Source organism: Rhinoraja longicauda, chromosome 18 (assembly GCF_053455715.1).
Source record: "Rhinoraja longicauda isolate Sanriku21f chromosome 18, sRhiLon1.1, whole genome shotgun sequence".
NCBI lineage: Eukaryota > Metazoa > Chordata > Chondrichthyes > Rajiformes > Arhynchobatidae > Rhinoraja > Rhinoraja longicauda.
In genome coordinates, this window is record NC_135970.1 from 17,219,771 (window position 1) to 17,242,945 (window position 23,175).

General features: G+C 39.7%; 1 protein-coding gene across 1 annotated transcript in view; it reads left to right on the forward strand.

The window, feature by feature from the left end:
- LOC144602081 (anoctamin-9-like) overlaps positions 1-23,175 on the forward strand; it is a 69,660-nt gene that overhangs the window by 19,379 nt on the left and 27,106 nt on the right. The window contains exons 4-15 of the mRNA XM_078414775.1: positions 247-383; positions 2,589-2,665; positions 4,653-4,717; positions 7,846-7,934; positions 11,064-11,198; positions 11,560-11,656; positions 12,032-12,092; positions 12,629-12,711; positions 14,059-14,163; positions 18,674-18,838; positions 19,728-19,764; positions 21,376-21,487. Of these exons, the coding sequence (XP_078270901.1) occupies positions 247-383; positions 2,589-2,665; positions 4,653-4,717; positions 7,846-7,934; positions 11,064-11,198; positions 11,560-11,656; positions 12,032-12,092; positions 12,629-12,711; positions 14,059-14,163; positions 18,674-18,838; positions 19,728-19,764; positions 21,376-21,487 (1,163 nt within the window). The remainder of the gene's footprint in view (positions 1-246; positions 384-2,588; positions 2,666-4,652; positions 4,718-7,845; positions 7,935-11,063; positions 11,199-11,559; positions 11,657-12,031; positions 12,093-12,628; positions 12,712-14,058; positions 14,164-18,673; positions 18,839-19,727; positions 19,765-21,375; positions 21,488-23,175) is intronic.

Genomic DNA, 23,175 nt, shown 5'->3' on the forward strand with positions numbered 1-23,175 from the left:
GTAGGTTAAGACGGACTGAGCGGAGGTGTTCAGTGAATGGATCGGCGAGCCTGCATTTTATTTTCTGTTTTTGTCTCAGATTTGCAATATCTACAGTTTTTTTGCATTTCAATTACAGGGTGGAATCGAGTCTTCCAAAATGTTTTAAACAATTTCTATAGTCTACTTTTATAAAAGTATACTTAAAATGTAAGAGCATGCAAACTATTTAAAGAAAACATAAAAATAAGTTTTCTTCTATCCCAGGAAAAAGAAGATGCCCACAATCTGTATTTTGGAATTCGAGCTCGTGAAGAGATCTTTGATAAGTACATACATCACTTAAACATCTCCCTGGGAAGATATAATGACTCTAAACAGAGTACCATTTTAAAATCAACCAGGTATTGATGTTTTTACTGTTAATGATGTGCACTTAATAATTAGCTAAGCATGTCTGATTCTTCTCATTAAACCAGATTTAGCATTGTTTTACCTCATGGAATAGGACAGATCAAATTGGAATTACAACATGCATTTGGACTAAAAATCATAACTCTCTCTTATACTGTAATTATGTATTTTATCACTAAACAGAGCATTGAAGAATACTCATTCCCTCCATTACGTAATATTGAAGGCAGATATACCACATAAACTTCACAGCGTTTCTCCATCCCCACACACAAATTATATCGCATTATAAATCTGATAGAGGATCTCTGCAGCGTTTCAATGCCATTACTATTTTTTGTTGACTGTTCCCTGCTGGCATTCAGTTTCCAGACTTGTATCTCTTCAGCACAGTCTCTCAATCATTGAATCCAGTGTGTTGGTTGAGTTTTCATAAATCTTTTCCATGTTAAATGAGCTCAGAAAACCTGACCTAAAGCGGACTGCATATTCCAAAGTCTGTAGTCTAATCATATTTACTGAACATTTCCTTTGCTGCATTGTGCCAAACTTGTAATTATTGAAAATCTCTGAAGATGTTAAATTAAATATCCCATGTTTACAGTGTTCTTGTGAGAGATCTTATCCTTTCTAGAATACTTGCCCATGTCATGTAGATCTTCAATCCTACGTCCTACAATAACATTGCCTTCCACTGTTCACCTATTGCTGTGTTGCTTTTCTCTAACCTCTGCTGAGATTCTAATTATATTATTCGTCTAGACTAGAGGAACAGCTCCACTTGTTCCATATATCGAGCAAATGGCTGAGACCCATTGTATTTTTCAAACCATCAGCATATCTGTCACATCCACTGCCTGCCATCATCACTGCTAGATGTAGAGAACCCTATGCTTTATTTATTTCACTTAATTACTGCCATTGTGTTCCCTCGAGCAGCACCATCCAGCCTTCATCATCTTTGTTGTGCCAAAAAGCATCCTTAAATGAAGGCACTCAACTTCTATCTAAATTCAGTGACTGAATACAGCTATGTATCAAAAGTCATATAACATTAGATGCTCTATCGCACTTTTAATCCTCAGGTCTAACACAACCCTTAAAATAATTACACTTTATACTGAAGGGGTCTAAACATCATTATGATCTATCCAGGGGTGTATGCAAGGAGCCATCTGGAAATGGGCAATATGATTTCTGATCCTTTATACTCAATGCCCTGACTGATGAAGGCAAGTATGTCATACACCTTCTTTGTTACCCTCTCCTTGGTGCTGACACTTTCAGAGCTAAGTTCCCTTGCACGCCAAATTCCTCTGTACATCAATGTTCCTATGGGTCCTGCCCTTTACAGGAAACGTTCCCATTACACTTGATTTCCAAAGTGTAACACCTCATACTCATCCAGATTATACTCCATCTGCCATTTCTCCATTGATATCTACAACTAATCTATATCTGTTATATCCTTTGATAACCTTCGTCACTATTTCTTTTTCACTAAATTTACAACATCTCTTGTCATTCAAGGTTCGCAAACCTTGCCATCCTTGTCTTTCCTCCTTATTGGAACATGCTGATCGTGAATCTTATCAGCTGGCCTTTAAACCACTCCCACATTTCAGATGTAGATTGTTCCAATCATAGCTGCTCCAAATCTACACTCCCTGGTTCCTGTTTAATAATATTGCAATATGCCTTCCCCAAATTTAGCACTATTTCTCCCAAGATCCAGGTTTATTCTTTTACATAACTATTTAAAAACTTTATGTTTTGATCATTATTTCCAAGATGCTCTCCCACTGAAACCTTAATCACCTGGCCAGAATCCCAATGCAAGGTTTAATATGGTCCCTCTCCTAATGGGACTATGCATCCTGTTCCAAGATACCCTCTTGGATGCATCTCATAAATTCTGCCCTGTCTATGCCTCATGATGTGAGGAAGTCACTGTCAATGTTGAGGATATTTAAGTCAGTGTCTACGACAACCCTGTAGCTTTTAAATCTTTCCATAATCTTCCTATAATAGGGTTTCTCTGTCTCCCATCGGCTATTGAGAGGCCCAATAGTGTAACCCCATCAAAGTGATAGCACCTTTCTATTTTTAAGCTTTACTCATACATGTGCAGCATTCCTCACTTTTGAAAAAATATCTCATATATTAATCAAGCTTAATTTTTGTGTTCATCGCAGAATTCGAATTATAAACTTTATTCTATGGAAAACCAGGTATTCAACAAATGATGATCCAGATGAAGATCTGCTATATGGTAAACAGCATATATTTTAAACAATGGGACAGGAATTAAACAGGAATTATGACAAATTGACTGATCACACAAAATTGCGGACAGGTGTAAATAAGTACATTTATTCTTTCTGAAGTTATGAAGGCTGTTTTTAATTTTAAAATGAATTATAAGACATAGAAAAGTACTCGAACAGACCCTTTGGCCCACAATGTCTGTACTGATCAAGATACCAAAATAAGATGATTTCATCTGCTTGCACATGATCCATACCCCTCCATTCTGTACCAATCTATAAGTCTCTTAAATGTCACCATCCTATCTGCCTCCATCACCACCCCTGGGAATGTATTCCAGGCACCACCCGCTGTGTAAATAAAAAACCCACACATCTCCTTTAAACTTTGCACTTTTCACCATAAAGCTACACCCTCTAGTTTTTGACATTTCTATCCTGGGAGAAAGGTTCTGACTCTACACTATTTATGCCTCTCATTGAAAATCCTATCTTAAATTGTAATATATTAATTGTACTAATAACTATAATTGTCAAAATAGCCATTCCACTGGTGACCTTGGCACCTTTATTGCAATATATTTTCTATTTGTTATCTCTCTTGCTTACATTTCTCCAGTCTCGGTCACGTATGAAAGGAAATTATCTTATAGAGACATATAAAACTATAAAAAGACTGGACAAGCTAGATGCAGGAAAAAATGTTCCCAATGTTGGGGGAGTCCAGAACCAGGGGCCACAGTCTTAGAATAGATTTAAAACTGAGGTGAGATGGAACTTTTTCACCCAGAGAGTTGTGAATTTGTGGAATTCATTGCCACAGAGGGCAGTGGAGGCCAAATCACTGGATGAATTTAAGAGAGAGTTAGATAGAGCTCTGGGGGCTAGTGGAATCAAGGGATATGGGGAGAAGTTGGGCATAGGTTACTGATTGCCATGATCACAATGAATGGCGGTGCTGGCTCGAAGGACCGAATGGCCTCCTCCTGCACCTATTTTCTAAGTTTCTATGTCTATGTTTCTATGAAATGGAGTTGATCAGGGTTGGAAAAATACGTTCCACTGTTTCTGGGCTAGAAGCAGCAGGAGTGTTTTCTAACCATCTCCACCAAAGGTACTGACAGGCAGCCAAGACCAAATGTTACATGGGCATAAAGGAAAATTAACCATATCATTCAGTGATTCCCACTGCATCTCTACCACCTCGCTCATTTGTGCCCCTGGTTTATTTATCTTGTTCACTTCATCTTGACCGTGACAATGTGCTTCAATGGATCAATGTTTTTTGTTTCCTTGCGTCAGAAATAGTTATAAACATTTGAATTTTTGGAAATGAAGTTAATAGGGCATGACTTCAAAGCTCATAAAAGTCAAAGGCAGGAGGTCGAACAAACTTTAGGAAGATACACAAAATCGTGAAATGGGCATATGCAGGACAAAATGGACTGATCATATTGGATGAGAGGATGAGAGGCATTTTGAGGGTGGGGGATTCCGGTTCAGGACAAGTTCAGAAGATTATTGCAAAAGCATAGGGAATTCTTAACTAAAGCCAATCTTCCTTTTTACCTGTGCATGATACAAAGAGAAAACTCATATTTGATGACATTCTTCCCACTTACCTCGAATTGCTTTGTCCTTGTTTTATAACTCTTTTCCTCTAATCCCTACACACTTTGTAACAATCCCGATTCTTCTTGCTTTCTTTAATCAAGATTTATTTTTGTCTCTTACTTTAAAACTGGGATCTTATATCACAGGTATTTCCTTTGTGATAAAATCTACAACCCGTGCTTGGTTTCACAGTTTTGCTGAATTATATCACCTCTTAATCTTTTCAACCATATTCATATCCTATCTTGTAAGTTTTGACTCTATTGAGAAACTTGTATTAAGGTGGTTTGGAACTTTTAGCAGTTATATAGAAAAACGTGATTTATTATTGCATTGCTATTGGTCAAATTGTGCCATTTTTTCCCAATTTCTTTGTAGCCAGCAATTCTCTGCACAAATTACTGAAAGTTGGTGCATTTCATGCAGTCTTTCCACTTCATGAGGTAAATAATATTATTCATTCTGCTATAAAATCCTTGCATTTATCATGTGCAGTCACACTTTTAAAACAATGTTTTTATATAAGCAAGAAAACTTACCAGGCAATTCTTCTTTAGGGCAAAACAACAACCAGTAAATAAAATGACTGATTAATTTCAAGTAATTTTAATGCAAGTAAGAATTTCATTGTTCTGTTCCGGGACATAGGGCAATAAAACACTCTTGAATCTTGATTAATCTGATTTTGGACAAATAGTAGCATAAATCTTTTTACCATCATTTGAACCAAAAGCTATAGCCCTAGTTTTACATTTGACATTCAACTGAAATGTACATAGTCTCAGGCATACAAAGGCCAGATCTTGCTGATGGTTCTAAATGGACCTGCCAGGGTTTAAGTGTTGAAACTAAGCAAACATGGCATTTTAGTCACGTGCTGTGAAAAATGGAAGTCGGGGCATGACATAGAGAACCTGTCAGTTTGCTCTGCTTCAATGGTGGAAAACAGTCTTGCTCGGATTCTTCAGCATCATACTAGAGAAATGTCTCCTGTAACCTATGTCAGGTCAACACATGTGTAGGATTTGAGCCTCAGATTTTCAATCAGGAATGTGCGGTAAAGATTTAGGAGGCAAATGTTATGGCAAATTACTTGTTTGAGATTATATTCTAACATACTTTTAATAAATTTCATTTTTTTTAAATCTATTAATTTATTTTTACTGTTTATAATCAAAAATATTAAAAAACAGATAAAATCACATCTTGACGTCCGAGAAAGTCTCACTCTCAGCTGTGGTCCCAGGATAATGTTGAGTTCAGGGGCCAAAAGGAGGGGCAGTTGGCCCTCCATCCCCAGCTTAAATATGAATCATGCTAGGACTATAAATATATGTGCATCATATATTTTAACATGTTCCGTGCATCCCCCACCCCAAGTCCTAAACTCCTGCACATGCCTCGACCTGAAGGTGTACAATTGGATTTACTGCCTGCTGTCAAGCTCCACTAAATCAATTAAAGAATTTTGCAGGTATATTGTAAAACTACTGTGCAGCACAAGGATAACAATAAATACATTTTCTTAAAAGCAAATGAATATCTCTTATCTTTTTCATTTTTTGTCTAATACTATATGCAAGTAGAGTCTTCTTTAACTCAAGAACTTAGCTTATCTACAGATCTGCCCCTTTCTCCAATCCAGTATTTATCTTCACCAAAGTAGGCAGTCCAACTCCTGTGCGTTGGTTAAGCATTAATCCTCATCTTGGCAAAATCAAACAGCCACTCTGCAAAAAATGCATTGAATTCAAGTTTGTTTATAAATTCTCCATGCTCTATCTATGAGCTGCAGAGTGGTGTTGCATGTAGAGCTGCTGCCTCACAGCTCCAAAGGCATGGATTTGATCATGACCTCATGTGCTGTCTATGTGGAGTTTGCACGTTCAGCCTGTGACCACATGGGTTTCCTCTGGGTGTGCCAGTTTATTCCCACATCCCAAGGAGATGTGGGGCTGTCGGTTAATTGGCCTCTGTAAATTGCCCCCTAGTATGTAGGGAGTGAACGTATAAATGGGAAAACATAGAACTAGTGTGAATGGGGGATCGATGGTCGGTGTGGATTTGGTGGGCCTTAGGGCCTGTTCCCTTAAGTACCTGTCCCACTTAGGTGATTTTTAAGGCGACTGCCGGCGACTGTCATAGTCGTAGCAGGTCACGGAAAAAACGGTAACTGGACCCCCCTACGACAATGTCTATGACAAGCTACAACAACCTACCACCTAGTCGACGTCAAGCAATGGCAAGCCACCGATAACCGGCGACCCAATCATCGCGACTTAGGATGTCCACCTACGACCGTGCCTACGACAACCAACGACCACAGAGGCGACAACCTACGACAACTGAAGTCAACCTATGTCTACCAAGGTGACATAAAGACAACAAGCTACGACAAGCTTGACCCTGACAGCAACAACTGAAGACAATTCACGTCTTTTTCGCCTCCGGTTTTGACGCAGGTACCTGTCGCCAGTTGACAAACGTTGACGTCGGTAGTCGCCAATGGAATTCACTGAAGTCAGCACCGGCGATAACCTATGTCACCTGGCACCAACCTACAACAGCACCTACGTCAGGAGATGTCAAGCTATGATCATTGGCGTCAAACCAACAGTCGCCAAAATTTTTTAAACATTTCAAAATCCAGCGGCGACCAGAAAAACACTACAACTCTTTGGAGACGACTCACGACCGTACAGGCGACACCCTGGCGATCGTGTGACGACAGCCTAGTCACCTGTAGTCGCCTAAAAAATTGCCTAAGTGGGACCAGGGCTTTAGTTTATCTCTCAATTTTTCACACCCCTATGTTTCCACCCCTATGTTTCTGAGCACCATTTCAGTTAATACTCAGTTTCATCATGCTTCCTTCTGCTGTACGTTCAGTGTTAGAACATTTAATTATCTTTAATCCAGATTCCCAGATTTTCCAATTCGATTTGCATATTTCACTGTCTTTCAGCATGCTGTAATTTTCTAAAAAATCTACCAACAAGATCATGGCTTAAATAATTTAATTCTATTCATGCTCGGTGACTATTTTTCACATTTCCGGAAGACCTTGCAATATTAGTCACAATAAAAGTGTTTCGTAAATTCAGCATGATAGAATTACACGCATTTTATGCAAAGAAGTGAGGAGTTTGCATAAGTTGTCAATCCTGAATAACATGAATAACCTATAAATTAGTGTAAATATTTAAGTGATATAATATTTTATTATTTGAGTACAAATTTTGTTTAAAGTTTTTCATAGAGCTTTCACCTGGAAGGAGGGGGTCAATTTCTATGTAAATGCCTTGTACCAACAGAAACAAGTGCTCAGACTGAAGATTTCACTGACAAATCTGTCTGTGACCCAAGAAAAAGATTCAGAAATACTCTCACTTTTAGTCTGAAGAAGGGTCTTGACCCGAAACGTCACCCATCCCTTCTCTGCTGAGATGCTGCCTGACCTGCTGAGTTACTCCAGCATTTTGTGAATAAATACTCTCACTTTTATATCAGTTTCCGAATACTTAGTAATCTAAGCCTTTTGAGATTGTGATTTGTTTTATGTTTTATTTAGGAACACACTCACAAGGAAGAAGGCAAATTGCGACGTGAATGGGCAAAATGGAAATGCTTATTTAAGAAACAACCCATTGATGAAATAAGGTGTGGTTAAAAAAAAAAGTGTAATGATCTTCAACGTTGGATTATATTTGTAAGTCTGCCAGTGATTGTGCAATGCCACATAGAGAAATACAATGTAAAACATTTGGCAGAAAGAGCAAAACCATAGATCAGGACAGCATAGAATCAGGTCCTACAGTCCATGATGCCTGTGCTGACCATGATGTCAATTTACTTTACACATCTTCCTGGATGTGGTCTATATCCCTTAACCCCCTGGTCCTTTCAGCACTTCCCATCTGTGCACTAACAAACATGGATTCCAGCAGCAGAGTGCAAATTTTCAGCTAATATTTTACATTATTAATTGTTTTGCCTATTAAGATGTAAATTAGTCCATCATCATTACCATATTAACCTTGTAATATTAGACCATCTAATGCCTTGATTTGGACTCTACCCTATATTAATGAGTCCTTTTCAGAATGGTAGGCAGTGGCGGGTGGAGTGCTCCAAGGCTCGGTGCTGGGGCCGCAACTATTTATAATATATACTAATGATTTGGATGATGGAATTAGAAGTAACATTAGCAAGTTTGCAGATGACACAAAGCTGGGGGGCAGTGTGAACTGCGAAGAGGATGTTAGGAGGTTGCAGGGTGACTTGGACAGGTTGAGTGAGTGGGCAGATACATGGCAGATGCAGCACAATGTAGATAAATGTGAGGTTATCCACTTTGGCGGCAAAAACAAGGAGGCAGATTATTATCTCAATGGTGTCAGATTAGGTAAAGGGGAAGTGCAGTGTGACCTTGGTGCCCTTGTACACCAGTCACTGAAAGTAAGCGTGGAGGTATAGCAGTTAGTGAAGACAGCTAATGGCATGTTGGCCTTCATAACGAGTGGATTTGAGTATAGGAGTAAAGAGGTCCTTCTGCAGTTGTATAGGGCCCTGGTGAGACCACACCTGGAGTATTGTGTGCAGTTTTGGTCTCCTAATTTGAGGAAGGACATCCTTGCTATTGAGGCAGTGCAGCGTAGGTTCACGAGGTTAATCCCTGGGATGGCGGGACTGTCATATGGGAGGGGATCTTATAGAGACGTATAAAATTATAAAAGGACTGGACAAGCTAGATGCAGGAAAAATGTTCCCAATGTTGGGGGAGTCCAGAACCAAGGGCCAGAGTCTAAGAATGTAGGAGAGGCCATTTAAAACTGAGGTGAGAAAAAAAAAATTACCCAGAGAGTTGTGAATTTATGGAATTCTCTGCCACAGAAGGCAGTAGAGGCCAATTCACTGGATGAATTTAAGAGAGTTAGATACAGCTCTAGGGGCTAGTGGAATCAAGGGGTATGGGGACAAGGCAGGCACAGGTTACTGATTGTGGATGATCAGCCATGATCACAATGAATGGCGGTGCTGGCTCAAAGGGTCAAATGGCCTCCTCCTGCACCTATTTTCTATGTTTCTATTACCATTATTGGGAACTATAAGCAGCTCTGACCCCTAATGTTTTTTTTAGCTCCACCCAAATTGATTCTATTTCTTAATTTTCTGAGCTAAGATCCTTTCTCAAAAAGATCTTTTACACATTTTTACTTCCTTATTTCCTTATTCTTTAAAATATTTTGATTTTGTTAAATAGATTTGGGGCGTTGTTACCTGTTTCTGAATGTCAGAAACTTTCAGTGTTTTAAGGTTAGGCTATGTTGTTAATGGTCACAGTTTATTTAAGTATTTCTGTCGGAGAGAGGTTTGTTCTGGCATTTGTATGTTGAGGTTTATGTGGGAGGTCCTGCTGTGAATAAAGAGAAAATGTTTGCAACAGCAGTGTGGTTGAGAATTGTAGGAATAATTTTAAAGTTGCAGGCAAAAGAATGAAAGATGACATGTGACACATCTTTTTCATAAAATAAGCTGGATTTCGCTATTACCTGAAATAGTGATAGAAGATTCAACGAAAGAAGCCAATAAATACTCGAAGGGAAAGGAAATGCAGAGTCAGCGGTAAAGGGCCAGAAGTTAGGACCTCTTATCTCCATTCGCGCTGCGGCCTAACATCGAGGAGCAGGCGGCCTCTAGCTGGTATCGACCTTGAGGGCTCCGATCGCAGAGTCTGTAGACTCGCGGAGCTCCCTGACTTTCAGGGGCTGTGGTGGCACTGAGACTGCGGCTGCCACTCGAGTTTTGGAGGCTTCGGCCATGGGCCCTGTGGACTGTAACATTGGGAGCTCGCAGGTGCCTGGTTGGTGACCGACTTTTCGAGAGCTCCAGCCACAGCAGCTTAGTCCGCCCCGAATCGCAAGACTTGAATCAGCCCGTTCGCAGCACCTGTCATCGCCCGGCGCGATTCGGCCGCAGGATCTTCCATCGCCCGGCGGCGGCTTCAATATCAGGAGCCTCGATCGCCTTGACGCAGCAGTTTGACTGCCTGACCGCAGGAGAAGAAGCAAGGAAGAGATAAGAATTATTTTTACCTTCACTCACAGTGAGGAGGTACCTGGAGGAGAGTCAATATGATGGATGTTTATGTTAAATTATGTAATTGTGCGTTTTGTTTGCTTTTCGTTCAAATTTATTTTTGAATGACAAATCAATTCAATTCAAACTCGATTACTTTTGTATGAACTGCTGGCATGGGATTGGCGCACCTCTTTCTGGGCTGCAACAATTCTGTGGATCTAAATGGTTTAGTTGATTAAAGCATTGAGTTTCACCTGAAAAACCTGATGATTTTGGTTTTGATCAACATTTAATGGTTTTTGTTTTTGTGTGTAGTTAAGTTTTGGATATGATCAAATGTCCAGTAAGTCATTACCCATCCTTGTAGTGCTTCCAATACCTGTGGTATGATTTATTTTGGGTTATGCAGTATTTGTTAACTACGGAGGGTTTAAGGTGAATGAGAATGTGTATCATTGTGGAATGTATGGAACTGGAAAATCAAAATCAAAATAGAATTATAAAAATAAAAAAAAAAAATGGTTTAACACACCTGAAAACAACAAAGCGAGCCTCTAAGGTGACTTCTGTTCTAATGAAATGTTTATCTAACCTTTTCATTAAAACTATAAGCATATATTCACAGAAATAATTGTTATTGATATTTCTACTTAATATATTCACAAATGTGACAGCAGAAATGGAAACTATTCACATCTGTTTTTGCAGGGATTATTTTGGAGAGCGCATCGCCTTGTATTTTGCCTGGCTTGGCTGGTACAACACCATGCTTATTCCTGCTGCTATATCTGGAGTCTTAGTCTTTCTGTATGGATTAATGTATTTTGAAGACAATCAAGTGAGGTATAGTACTGGCTGTGTGTTTCAATCGCCGGGCAGACGGATTGTTAGTATCTCAGATCATAGCATATCATTTTCAAGAAATTTTGTAAACATCACCAGTTAAATTATAGTTGGCCAGACATGAGGGTCAATGTGCTGAATAAGGTTTAGACGGAGGAAAATAACTGCAGACGCTGTGGGAGTGCTGAAGCTATGTTTCAGGAGGAAGAATAATATCTTGGAGGCAACTGTGTGTAAAATCGCAACATTGGAACAGATATGTTAATGTTGTTTCTTGTTCCATAAATGCTGCCTGACTTGCTGTATTTTTTTGATTGTCATTCACAGTTTTAATTGTCTTTCTTTTCTTTCCATAAACCAGTAAGGAAATTTGCAATGCTTCTGAAATTATAATGTGCCCACTATGTGATCAACATTGTGAATACTGGAGGCTCAATGAGACATGTTCCTATGCTAAGGTACTGTTTTTCATCCAGCAAGGCAGTGGTGCTCACTGTTCATGAGATAGAAATGTTTTGACCCCGTTCCAAATAAAACAATGGGTGATTTTACAACTGCTGGCTTTTCAGACTGGCCACCTTTTCTAGAAGCAGCCCAATTTCTTTTCTGTTAATTTTGAATTGCTGTGTAGCAAATTTAAAGTTTGGCCCATTTGTGTCCTGAGGAATCAAAGTGCCTCCTCTCTAAAATATTCCTTCTATGTTCTCTGCCATTTTCTGATTATTGTTATTGCAAGGGGATTGTGCATTGAGATTGAAAACCTAAGATGTTTTATGCACTAAGTCATATGTGAACAGTTCTGAAGTGCAACTTCTTTGATTCTATACCTGCAGGTTACACAACTGTTTGACCATGAAGTAACTGTTCTTTTTGCAATGTTCATGGCAATCTGGGGTATGTATTCTCTTCAATTCAATCCAATCTTCCTCTTAATTGTTTATTTAAAAATGTGATCAGGATTTTAAATTCAAAGGTAACAGCAATGGAAATAATAAAACATTTGTACTATAACATAGTACAAGTAGCATTCCTTCACATTTCTGAACTCGGTGATTCATATTGACGGAATACATTTACAGGCAAAGTCCAACCATGGCCTAATCTGACCAAAAATATACAGTGTACGTATGGTAAGTGACCTGGAGTGAAACCTCAGGCAGATCTTTCTACACCCTAACTCAGGAAACTGAAGCTAATTGCATCATTTCCCAAGGCTGCGGTAATATAATTTAATAGACCAATTTGATTTCCTACTTTGTGCACCCAACTACTTGTCACTTTAACGTTGGGAAGATTCATTAAACAATATTCTGCCCAATCGCATGAAGCTTATATTGATTTGCCTCATTAATTATACTTATTAACATTCCATTGTTATTAAACCATTAACCATCAGTAATTTCAATGAATATCCCTCTCTTAAAACACAGCCACAGTGTTTTTGGAAGTCTGGAAAAGGGCCCGATCAAGAACTGTCAGCTTGTGGGAATTGTGCCACTGGGATGAAGATGAGGTAAAATCTTAACTGTTTTAATTAGCAAAATTCAATGCTTTATGAGATGAGATTTTATAAGATTACAATATTGGACCTGATCTTGCTGGAAAAGTAATGCAATAATTATAATGCCTGCTATGATTAATGCCCAAATCACCCTACAATTCTAGGGGATTATGAGATTCCGTATGAGTTGTGAATCTCTATGATTTACTGATTTGGGACTTTTGGTTCAGTTAAAACTCCTAATTATTTAATGATCATTTGGATTTTAATAAAATAAACCAATAAATTTGCCATGGAAAATAGCCTGATAATTAAGATACGTTCTAAAGACCTATCGTTAATGCAATGACTGTTAACAGCCCTAAAGAGTCAAAAGTGTTTTATTGTCCCAAACCGGAACAGAAAAAAACTGGAATTGCACCATCTCGTTCCTGAATTTAATAAATGGCTCTAAAATGTTAAAATCATCAATTTTTAAATTTCATTCCCTCTCCTCTTTTTCAGTATGTTCTTTCTTTCCCTCTCTTTCTTTCTCTCTTTAAATTTTATAGGATGTGGGTAATGTTGCCAAGCTAGAATTGATTGCCCTATTCCTGACTACCTTTGAAAAGATGATAGTGACTTCTCACTTTGAATGCCTTTGTGTGCACAACATAAATCTATTCTTCTAACCTGCCATTATATAGTTTCTTTCTTAATCTTTGAAACGCCAATGACTTTCATAGGTTATTCTGTGGATGGAGAATAATTCAATTATTCAAACCGATCATTGCTAGTTGGTGATTTTACTCCATATACCTGCTTTTATCCATATTCCTTTTGATATATTTGGCTAACAACAATCTATCAATCGCCTCTCTTTCTGGAACAAGTTGAACAACCTTAAATCTGATGCTCAATCCTGATTGTAAAGCCTGCTATCTGTCTGCCGATACATTGAATTCCTTCCAAGTATTAGATGGCTGTCCTCTTCTCGCTGGACAGACTCCTGGCTCTAGTTGCCCTGGTCTGAAAGGGAACTGAGTGAGCAATACATCACCATTAACTGTCAAGCCCCCTATATACTACACACAGTCACTAGCTATGTGGACCTGAGGAAGGAATACACAGTGAAGAGCAGTGAAGATATGTGCCTGAATAAGAATCGCACGTCCATCATTTGAAAATAAAACAAAAATTCCATGGTTCTAGGCACAACTATCAACCTTGACTAAACAAGCTATTGCCTTTTCTGCTCATTCAATTCCTGAATGAAGAGACTTCTTATTTTAATGACAAGTTATAGATTGTTCGTTTAATTTAATTTTACTAGATTAAATTGAAGATGACATTTGAAAATGTATTTATCTTGTACATCAGGAGGATCTGGTTCTTGGGTTAATATATAACCCTGATGTACCACCTAAGGAATATCATCATTCGTACAAACGCACAACAGTGGTCATGTTGCTGGCATGTGTGCTGGTAAGTATATATGTAAACTGTACACTAGTCAACCAGAATTTAAGAACACAAACCACACTAAGGAAAAGTCTTACAATGGTAAAACATCATTATGATCTAAACTCTGCAACGCTGTACATGAATGCTTGGATGGGTTGAAATAAATAAAAGGTGCACCTGGATTTAGCTGGCCCTGAGACTACTCTTTTTTTTTTTAAGCATCAGCATTTTCATAGCCCTGATAAGACCTAAGTATGATAAGGTAAGCTGTTCATATCAGGCAGGTTTGGCACTTTGTATCAAACCTTATGGTTGGGTTGAATCAGTGATCAAGTAACTGGCAGTAATAGGGTAGGCACTTCAAGGGAGTAGTAGGGTTAATCAGTTGTTTGAAGGGGAGATTATGCCTTATGGTTATCAGCATAAGGAGCAGAAAATGAATGGAGGAGAATAAAGTTGGAAGATAATAATGCGTAACATTTTTTTACATTTATATATAGCGCTTTTCAAACACTCAAAGACGCTTTACAGGGATTTCTAAAACATAGAGAAGTGAATAAATAGATAAATAAGTAAACGAACAGAAAAAGGAGACAGAAGGTGAGGTGACCTTCAGTGGTTGAAGGCAGTGCTGATGATGATGATGAGGTTAAATCATCACAAGTTGTACTTTTTGTGCATGCCTTACAATCCTTAGATTCACTTGAGATCCCACTCGACTAGCTGAGGGGACATAGAAGTCTATAACTTATCACCAAATGAAAGGGGGCCATAGTAGGAGCGTTCTCGTCACGGTCCCTGTCAGATTCTACAAGTATCTGCGAATCCTGCTACCACACCACATACTGAAGATGCGGCAGACTGCGAGTGCGGACGGGGCCTCCAGACTACGGAACATCTCCTGAGCTGTGACTTGGTGCATGACACATGCACGGTAAAGGATCTTGCAGAGGCCAACGACGTGGCACTAAAATTTGCTCGCTATTGACAAACAGTTGTGTGATGACACGAATAAAATAAAAAATGAAAAAAAACAGTGGATGCTGGAAATCTGAAATATAAAAAAACAGAAAATGCTGGCAACAAAAGTAATTAAGATTTTGAGTTCTATATTTGGCAGCAAGAGTAAGCAAGAGTTATGGACTTGAAGTTTTTTATGGCGGGCCACCATTATGCCAAACTATTATGTCTGGCAATGACTGCCTGAAGTAGAACTCTCACCACTTTCTTTGATATAAAATGACAATGGCATCGTCAATTCCCCTCAGCAGAAACATTGTGGATGTTTACCAGATAAATTCATGAACCAGTTACTTAATTACTATGGTTAAAAAGTCACGTTGGAAGCCCTGAAAGGCATAGTAAATTACTCAAACCTTTACCTTGAGAATCTGTTGCATCCTATATTAAATTCAAGTCTTAGTCATAGGACTTGAAAGGCCACTGAGAAATGTTCTCTGCTTGAATCTAAGGATTCAAGGCCAAAGGCTCTAAGAACCACTCTCTGTATCAGTGGAGCCCCAAATCGATGAAGACTGTTTTACATCTCTTAGGGTTAAGTAGGAAACTACAATGCAAATCCAAAGAAACAAACTCCGCTTTTGGTCTATCGTTCAATATCAAAATAATGTTTTCAATGTGTAACATTTTTGCCATAGAATGGCAGCAACCCTTAGAAGCTTCCACCTCATCAAAGAGAAAAGCCATGATATACTACCGAGAAAGACAAAAGTTCTGTATTTTATCAGAAACAATGTGGGCTTCAAGTCATATTAATTTCTTGTTTGGAAATAATTAATCTATTTTTGAAATGCTTACATTATGTTGGAGCTGTCCCATAACAGTGCTGTTAGATTTCCCTAATCATAAACACTACAGTGGGTCAGTTTGGTGAATTATCAGCACTCTCAACTGTAATTGAGCAACAAGTAATCTTCCTAGTGACAACTTACGAGTGATGATTAATAAAGATAAACCCAAATTCGCATTTCCCGCTCCCTTACTAATCAACCTTTTCATCATTTTCTGCATAATTCATAAAGGCCAAAATGAAGTCATTCAATATGCCAAACATTATTATAGATCCAAATAATAACAATGGCTTACAATACCATGCATGTGAACTCCTAGTGCTTCTTAAAACATATGCCCTTAAAACATATTACATAAACATAGCACAAAAAGTAAGGAAATTTGTGTTTGGTAGATTATTTCTTTGTTGTAACAATGCTTCTTGGCAATAAATGTTATACCATTGGAAAGCCTGTTTATTTCCCTTTTAAATGGTGCCACATTTGTAAGGAACATGCATTTGTGGGATGAGCAGCAGAGCTGAGTATATGGGTTGCGCCCATGAAAAATCTGCCAAATCTTCACTGCCAATGCCAAACAGCTTATTCTGCTGTTGCTATTGACTCTTGTTTTGAGCTTCTGGTACCCCCAGGTGCTGACAATCAGGTGCCTGATTGGCACCTGATTGGCAGCATCTGTGAGCATGGGCCCTGCTACAGTGGTCAGTAGGTGTCTGCTCCAAAAATCGGCATGCCACGTTTGACTGATCTGGATAGGGCCCGTGCGATAGGGCAACTTCAAGCTGGTGTTCCGCAAAACCAAGTTGCGGCATTACTTGGAGTGAGCCCTAGTACCATCTCCAAAGTGAAGGCCAAGTTCCATATAACGGGGGATGTCAGAGACAGGCCGCAAAGTGGGCGTCCCAAGAAGACGACACCCGAAGAAGACCGTTTCCTCACCCTGTCAGCATTTAGGAACCATAGGCTGTCTTCTACAGATTTGCAGTCAAGGTTTGCAGGACGATATGGCCGACGGCTCTCTGCCCAGACAATTCGGAACAGACTGCACGCAGCCGATCTCCGGTCTCATAGGGCTGCCAGGAGGCCTGCCATGACTGCCCTTCACCGTCAGGCCCGTTTGCGCTAGTGTCGGCAACACGTGCACTGGCACCTGAACATGTGGAGGAACGTTATGTTCAGCAATGAGTCCAGATTCTGCCTACGGCAGTTGGATCATAGGGTCAAAGTGTGGAGAAGACGCGGAGAATGCTATGCTGATTGCTGCACCGATAGAGTAACATCTTTTGGTGGAGGCAGTGTGATGGTGTGGGGCGGCATCTCCCTCACTGGAAAAACGAGGCTTGTCATCATTGGAGGCAATCTCAATGCAGAGAGATATCGAGATGAGATTCTGCAACCAGTGGCAATCCCATATCTCCACAGTCTGGGACCGAACTCTATCCTCCAAGATGACAATGCTCGCCCCACAGAGCAGGGTTTCTCAGACTACCTCCAGAATTTGGGAGTGGAGAGGATGGAATGGCCTGCCAGCAGTCCTGACCTCAACCCCATTGAACACTTGTGGGATCAGCTTGGGCGTGCTGTTCGTGCCAGAGTGACCAACACAACCACGTCGGCTGACTTGCGACAAATGCTGGTTGAAGAATGGGATGCCATCCCACAACAGTGTGTGACCAGGCTGGTGACCAGCATGAGGAGGAGGTGCCAGGCTGTTGTGGCTGTGTATGGTTCTTCCACACGCTACTGAGGCTCCTGTTTATTAAATGAAAAAATAGTTAAATTGCCAATATGTCTTGTTTCTTCAGACTTCATTCATCCAATCCACCAAACTACACCGAACAAGAGTCAATGGCAGAATACGTTGTTTGGCATTGGCAGAGATTTGGCAGATTTTTCATGGGCGCAACCCACATACTTAGCTCTGCTGCTCATCCCACAAATGCATGTTCCTTACAAATGTGGCACCATTTAAAAGGGAAATAAACAGGCTTTCCAACGGTGTACTGTTCCTCCATCTGTGGTTATAGCTAAACTATTGTATGGCTGCTTCTTTAGAATGAAGGAGGTTCAGATGGTTGTAAAGAGTGACCTTGAGCAAACCTTAGCCGAGTTGACAGTGTCAAAGTCCACCATTTCATTTTTAATAGCGGCAGTTTTGCATGCTTGCTGAGTGGCTACTGAGGTCACTGCCAAAAATGGTACCAGTGGGAGCACAAATCCATTCCTTCTGGGAGGCACAGCAAATTCTTGCACCATGGGCCAGGGTGCCTCTTCCCATCTCCCAGCTGTGTAATAGTAGTCTAGGTTGTTGCTTCCTCGAAGTCCCTTGAAACAATAACATTCAGAGCTTTGATATAAGCAATCTTAAGCATGTATGGTTAACTTTAGAGCTTTAAATGTAAAGTTAGCATTTCAAGTTAATGGACATTCATCTGACTATTGAATGAAGGGCAGTTGAACTGAAATTTTAACTGTTATTTTCCTCTCCATAGATGCAGTGTGAGGTACTGGGTATTTACATCATTTTGTTTTATTTAAATTTTTCAATATCTGCGGTATTTTGGTTTGGATGTCTCATTGTTCTCTTTAGGATCCTTATCTATGCTGGTTATGTCAGTGTTGTCTATCTCATCCCTTGCCACCCATATTGTACTAGTTTTCCTTGTCTATGTATGTGTTGTTCAATTGCTCAGTGTTTTTGTTTTCCCTTTATTCCATAGCTGACAGTTATCATTGGCATTGCACTTGGAATTGTGGTATGTCGGGTCATTGCTGCCGTTCTGTTCACAAAATCTTCATCAGAGTTTCTGAGTGATCATGCCTTCACGGCTGCTGTGATGGTCGGTGCATTGTTGCATTTCTTTACGATTCTCATCATGACTAAGGTGTGTTTGACAAATTTCTTAGTTCAAATTTTACCTCCATATTAAACAAACAAGAGGTTATTGTACATCAGCATTTATGAAACCTTTATGCACGAATACAAGAAGGATTGATGAGCTTGTGTAAAGTCTACGTTTTAGCAAAAAAACGGAGCATGCCGACATATCAGTCCCCAAAGGCAATATTTTCTCATCTATCCCAAAGCTGCCAAACTTGTAAAGGAAATCCGATTCAGAAATTCAAAATTATGAGGATTTTAATGAAATAATTCTATCGGTCAATTAGTTGCATACATTTAAATAGGTAACTTTTAAAATTGCAATGAGAATCTTTTTCATGGCAAAAGAACACCTTAACAAGGGAAAAAATGAAAAATTAAACTTTTTTAAAAAGGAGTGAAGAGTTTATAAAAGAGTTAGGGAAAAGTATGTAGAATAAACTGTGTCACATAGGGCTGCGCACGGTGGCGCAGCGGTAGAGTTACTGCCTTCCAGCGCCTGGAGACCAAGTTTCGATCCTGACCACGAGTGCTGTCAGTACAGAGTTTGTACGTTCTCCCCATGACCATAGGTGTTTTCTCCAAGATCTTCGGTTTCCTCCCACATTCCAAAGACGTACAGGTTTGTACGTTAATTGGCTTAGTATGAGTGTACATTTCCCCTGGTGTGTGTAGGATAGTGTTAATGTGCGGGGATCGCTGGTCGGTGTGGATTCGGTGAGCCGAAGGGCCTGTTTCCGCACTGCATTTCTAAACTAAACTAAACAAAAAAAACATAATTGGAATGCTGTACAATTTATTTAAAACAATTGTTACTGGCTACAACTCTTGTACTAAGGAAATGAGAAACACTTCCATTAAGCCAAATAATTGCGGACATTTTTGTGTTCCAGATTAACCGTAGGGTTGCCAAGTTGTTATGTGATTTAGGTATGTATGCCTCTAATTTGGGTCAGAGAAAAAATGCTTCTTTTTATGTGCATTAAAAGCATTTTTCAAATATTCTAGTTATTGCCCTTTTCAGCTGGAGATCACACATTGGGAAGCTGGACATAGTACTACCTATTATGATTCATTTTCATGCTGGTATTATTTCCCTGTTGTATTTTGCACAGTCAATGACATCATCACATGCATGCCACACATTTCTACCTTAGAGAATTTAGATTAAAATGTGTAACCTACAATCTTTACTTTTTATCCACATTAAAATAAGAAGTGAATCACTCCGTGGGTTTCTAAAGGTTTCCTTCTTGGTCTTTGCTTTTATTCTCAATGGCTGTCGCACATGGATTTACATTAAGCAGCACAATTAACAATTGCAGTATCAATGCAATAGATGCCACAATCTGTGGTCCTGATAATCATTGTGGAATTGGGCTTGATTGGACTGCTCCACACTGTGTGTGTACCATCATACTCCACTGCGTTATTTAACCTATACCTTCTCAATTCCATTCCCCCCACAATTCTTGATTTCTCCCCTCTCGATGTTTTCATCCACCTACAAAAAGGTATGTGTTGTTAATTACCTGGTACATATGCGAGCCATTAAGAATGCTTCTGTTGAACATAAAGGAACATGGAGGAATCTGATGTTAAATTCCCCAGATGCATTAACTGGCCTGTAAAGGTGCAGCAAGTAGGAATTTCATTGTTCCGTTCCCAGTACATCAGACATTTAAACACTCTTGATTCCTGACATAGTTGCCTTCACAACAACTGGAGGTGCAACATTAATGGTGTGAGCAGTAGGTGAGCAGTAGCATTTAAATGATTATGTCTTTACTGTAGTGTACACGTCTTACACAGAAAGACTGCAGCATCTGTCAATTCAATCTATAAAGATTTTGGAGCAGGACAAAGCAACTCAAGAGGAATCTTGCCCGTAGGACAAAAAACCCCACAATCTGTTAATCTATTAAGCAATTGATAATAGTATTAAATAGCTCTGGTTGCAGAGTGGGAAAAGAGATTCTTTCCTGCTACTGAACACAGTGAGGTAAAGAGTGAGGACATTTGCTCTACTAAACTCCAAAACAGTAAGCTGCTTAGTCTGCATATTTTTAGTGAATGTTCACCGTGCATTTGTTCACATTTACAATATGGTATCAGAACCGCTTGTAAATATGTGCATACCTATGACTCCATTTTGGCAGTTACTGAAAGGACAAAGAAAGTTGCTACAGAGTCAAAGTTCTCACCATGAGTATTGACAAGTTAAACTTGTCTTGAAATAGAATAAATACTGGACAAAATAGACATTGTTTGTATATCAGTAGGTACACAATTCGTTAATCAAAAAATACTGCAGATGCTGTAAATAAAAAGAGAACTTACTAGAAACGCACAGTCACAAGGGTCCCATACATGAAATGTTAATTCTTTCCTCGTTTAACCTGTTGAGTGTTTCCAGCATTTTCTGATTTATGCACGGTTGATTATTTTTTAATCTATCAGAGCTGTTTCCAGACCAAACTCTGGGAAGTGATTGGATCTTGCGAAGTATGTTGTTATTGATAAACTTCTGGTGTTTTGCAGAAAGACCGCGCACCTCATTGGCACGAGAAAACAACTTCACTGCAAAAATGTTCACATTCCAGTTCTTCACAATGTTTTCATCCATTTTTTACATTGCATTTTTCCTAGGGAGGTGAGTAGAGTAGTCTTGTGGTAAATATACACTAGGGCAAAGTCCAAATGTAATCTTTTCATGTACTTTCACTATGTTACTATCAGCTGATACTCTCCCTGGAATTTGAGATGTTTTTGCACAAATAAGATCGTAACATAGAAACATAAGAAATAGCAGTAGACGTAAACCTGGTTCGCTGCACCAGCTCCACCATTCAAAAAGACTGTGGTTGATCATTTACATCAGTACCTCTATCCTATAACTACTCTATGTCTCTTGATTTCACTAATATCCAAAACTCTATTGATCTCAGCCTTGAATATATTCCGCAACTGAGCCTCCATAGGCCTCTTAAGTACAGAATTCCTAAAACCGAATAATTCTCAAAGTGCAGAAATTCTTTACATTCCTGACTTGAATGGCCAACCCTTATTTTGACTCTGTGACTCTTGCTTCTTGTCACCTCATTGCAAGAAAATCATCCCTTTATATAATTTGTCAAGCCTCATAAGAATTATTTATGTTTCGATAAGCAACTTTCATTCTTTCTGAGGGTGTAGGTATATTTCTGTCACCTACAACGGGACCCCACCACTGGCCACATCTTCCCATCCCCTCCCCTTTCTGCGTTCCGCAGAGACCGTTCCCTCCGTAACTCCCTGGTCCACTCGTCCCTTCCTACCCAAATCAGCCCATCCCCGGGCACTTTCCCCTGCAACCGCAGGAGATGCAACACCTGTCCCTTTACCTCCCCCCTCAACTCTGCCTCACCTGGAAAGACAGTTTGGGTCCTTGGATAGAGGTTCACCTGCACCTCCTCCAACCTCATCTATTGCATCCGCTGCTCTAGATGTCAACTTCTTTACATCGGCGAAACCATTCGCAGGCTCGCCGATCGTTTCGCTCAACACCTTTGCGCAGTCCGCCTTAACCAACCTGATCTCCCGGTGGCTGAGCACTTCAACTCCCCCTCCCACTCCCAGTCTGACCTTTCTGTCATGGGCCTCCTCCAGTGCCATAGTGAGGCCCACCGGAAATTGGAGGAACAGTATCTCATATTTCGCTTGGGCAGCTTGCAGCTCAGCGGTATGAACTTTGACTTCTCCAACTTTAGATAGTTCCTCTGCCCCTCTCTTCCCCTCCCCCTTCCCAGTTCTCCCTCTATCTTCCTGTCTCCACCTATATCCTTCCTTTGTCCCGCCCCCCCTGACATCAGTCTGAAGAAGGGTCTCGACCCGAAACGTCACCCATTCCTTCTCTCCTGAGGTGCTGCCTGACCTGCTGAGTTACTCCAGCATTTTGTGAATAAATGTCCTCATGAGGCAATACTCCACCACCCTAGGAATCAATCTGGTAATTCATTATGCTCTCTCTATTGCAAGTATATCTTTCCTTAGGTAGGCACTTCAAGCAGATGTGGTCTTGCTGGATCCTATATGAATGCAGTAAGAAGCTTTACACTCTTCTACTCAAATCCTCTTAAAATAAACACCAACATTAGTCTTCCTAACTCCGTACTGTAATGTTCAGTGATTCAGGCATAAAATTGTCCAAATCTCTGAACACTGTCTTTTAACATTTAAAAATACTTAATCTATTTAATTTTGCTGCCAAAATGGGTGAGTTTTTCCACGTCATATTCTATTTACTGTGTCCTTGCCTATTAATTTCACCTATCTATACCATAATTTGGCTTTTCTGCATTC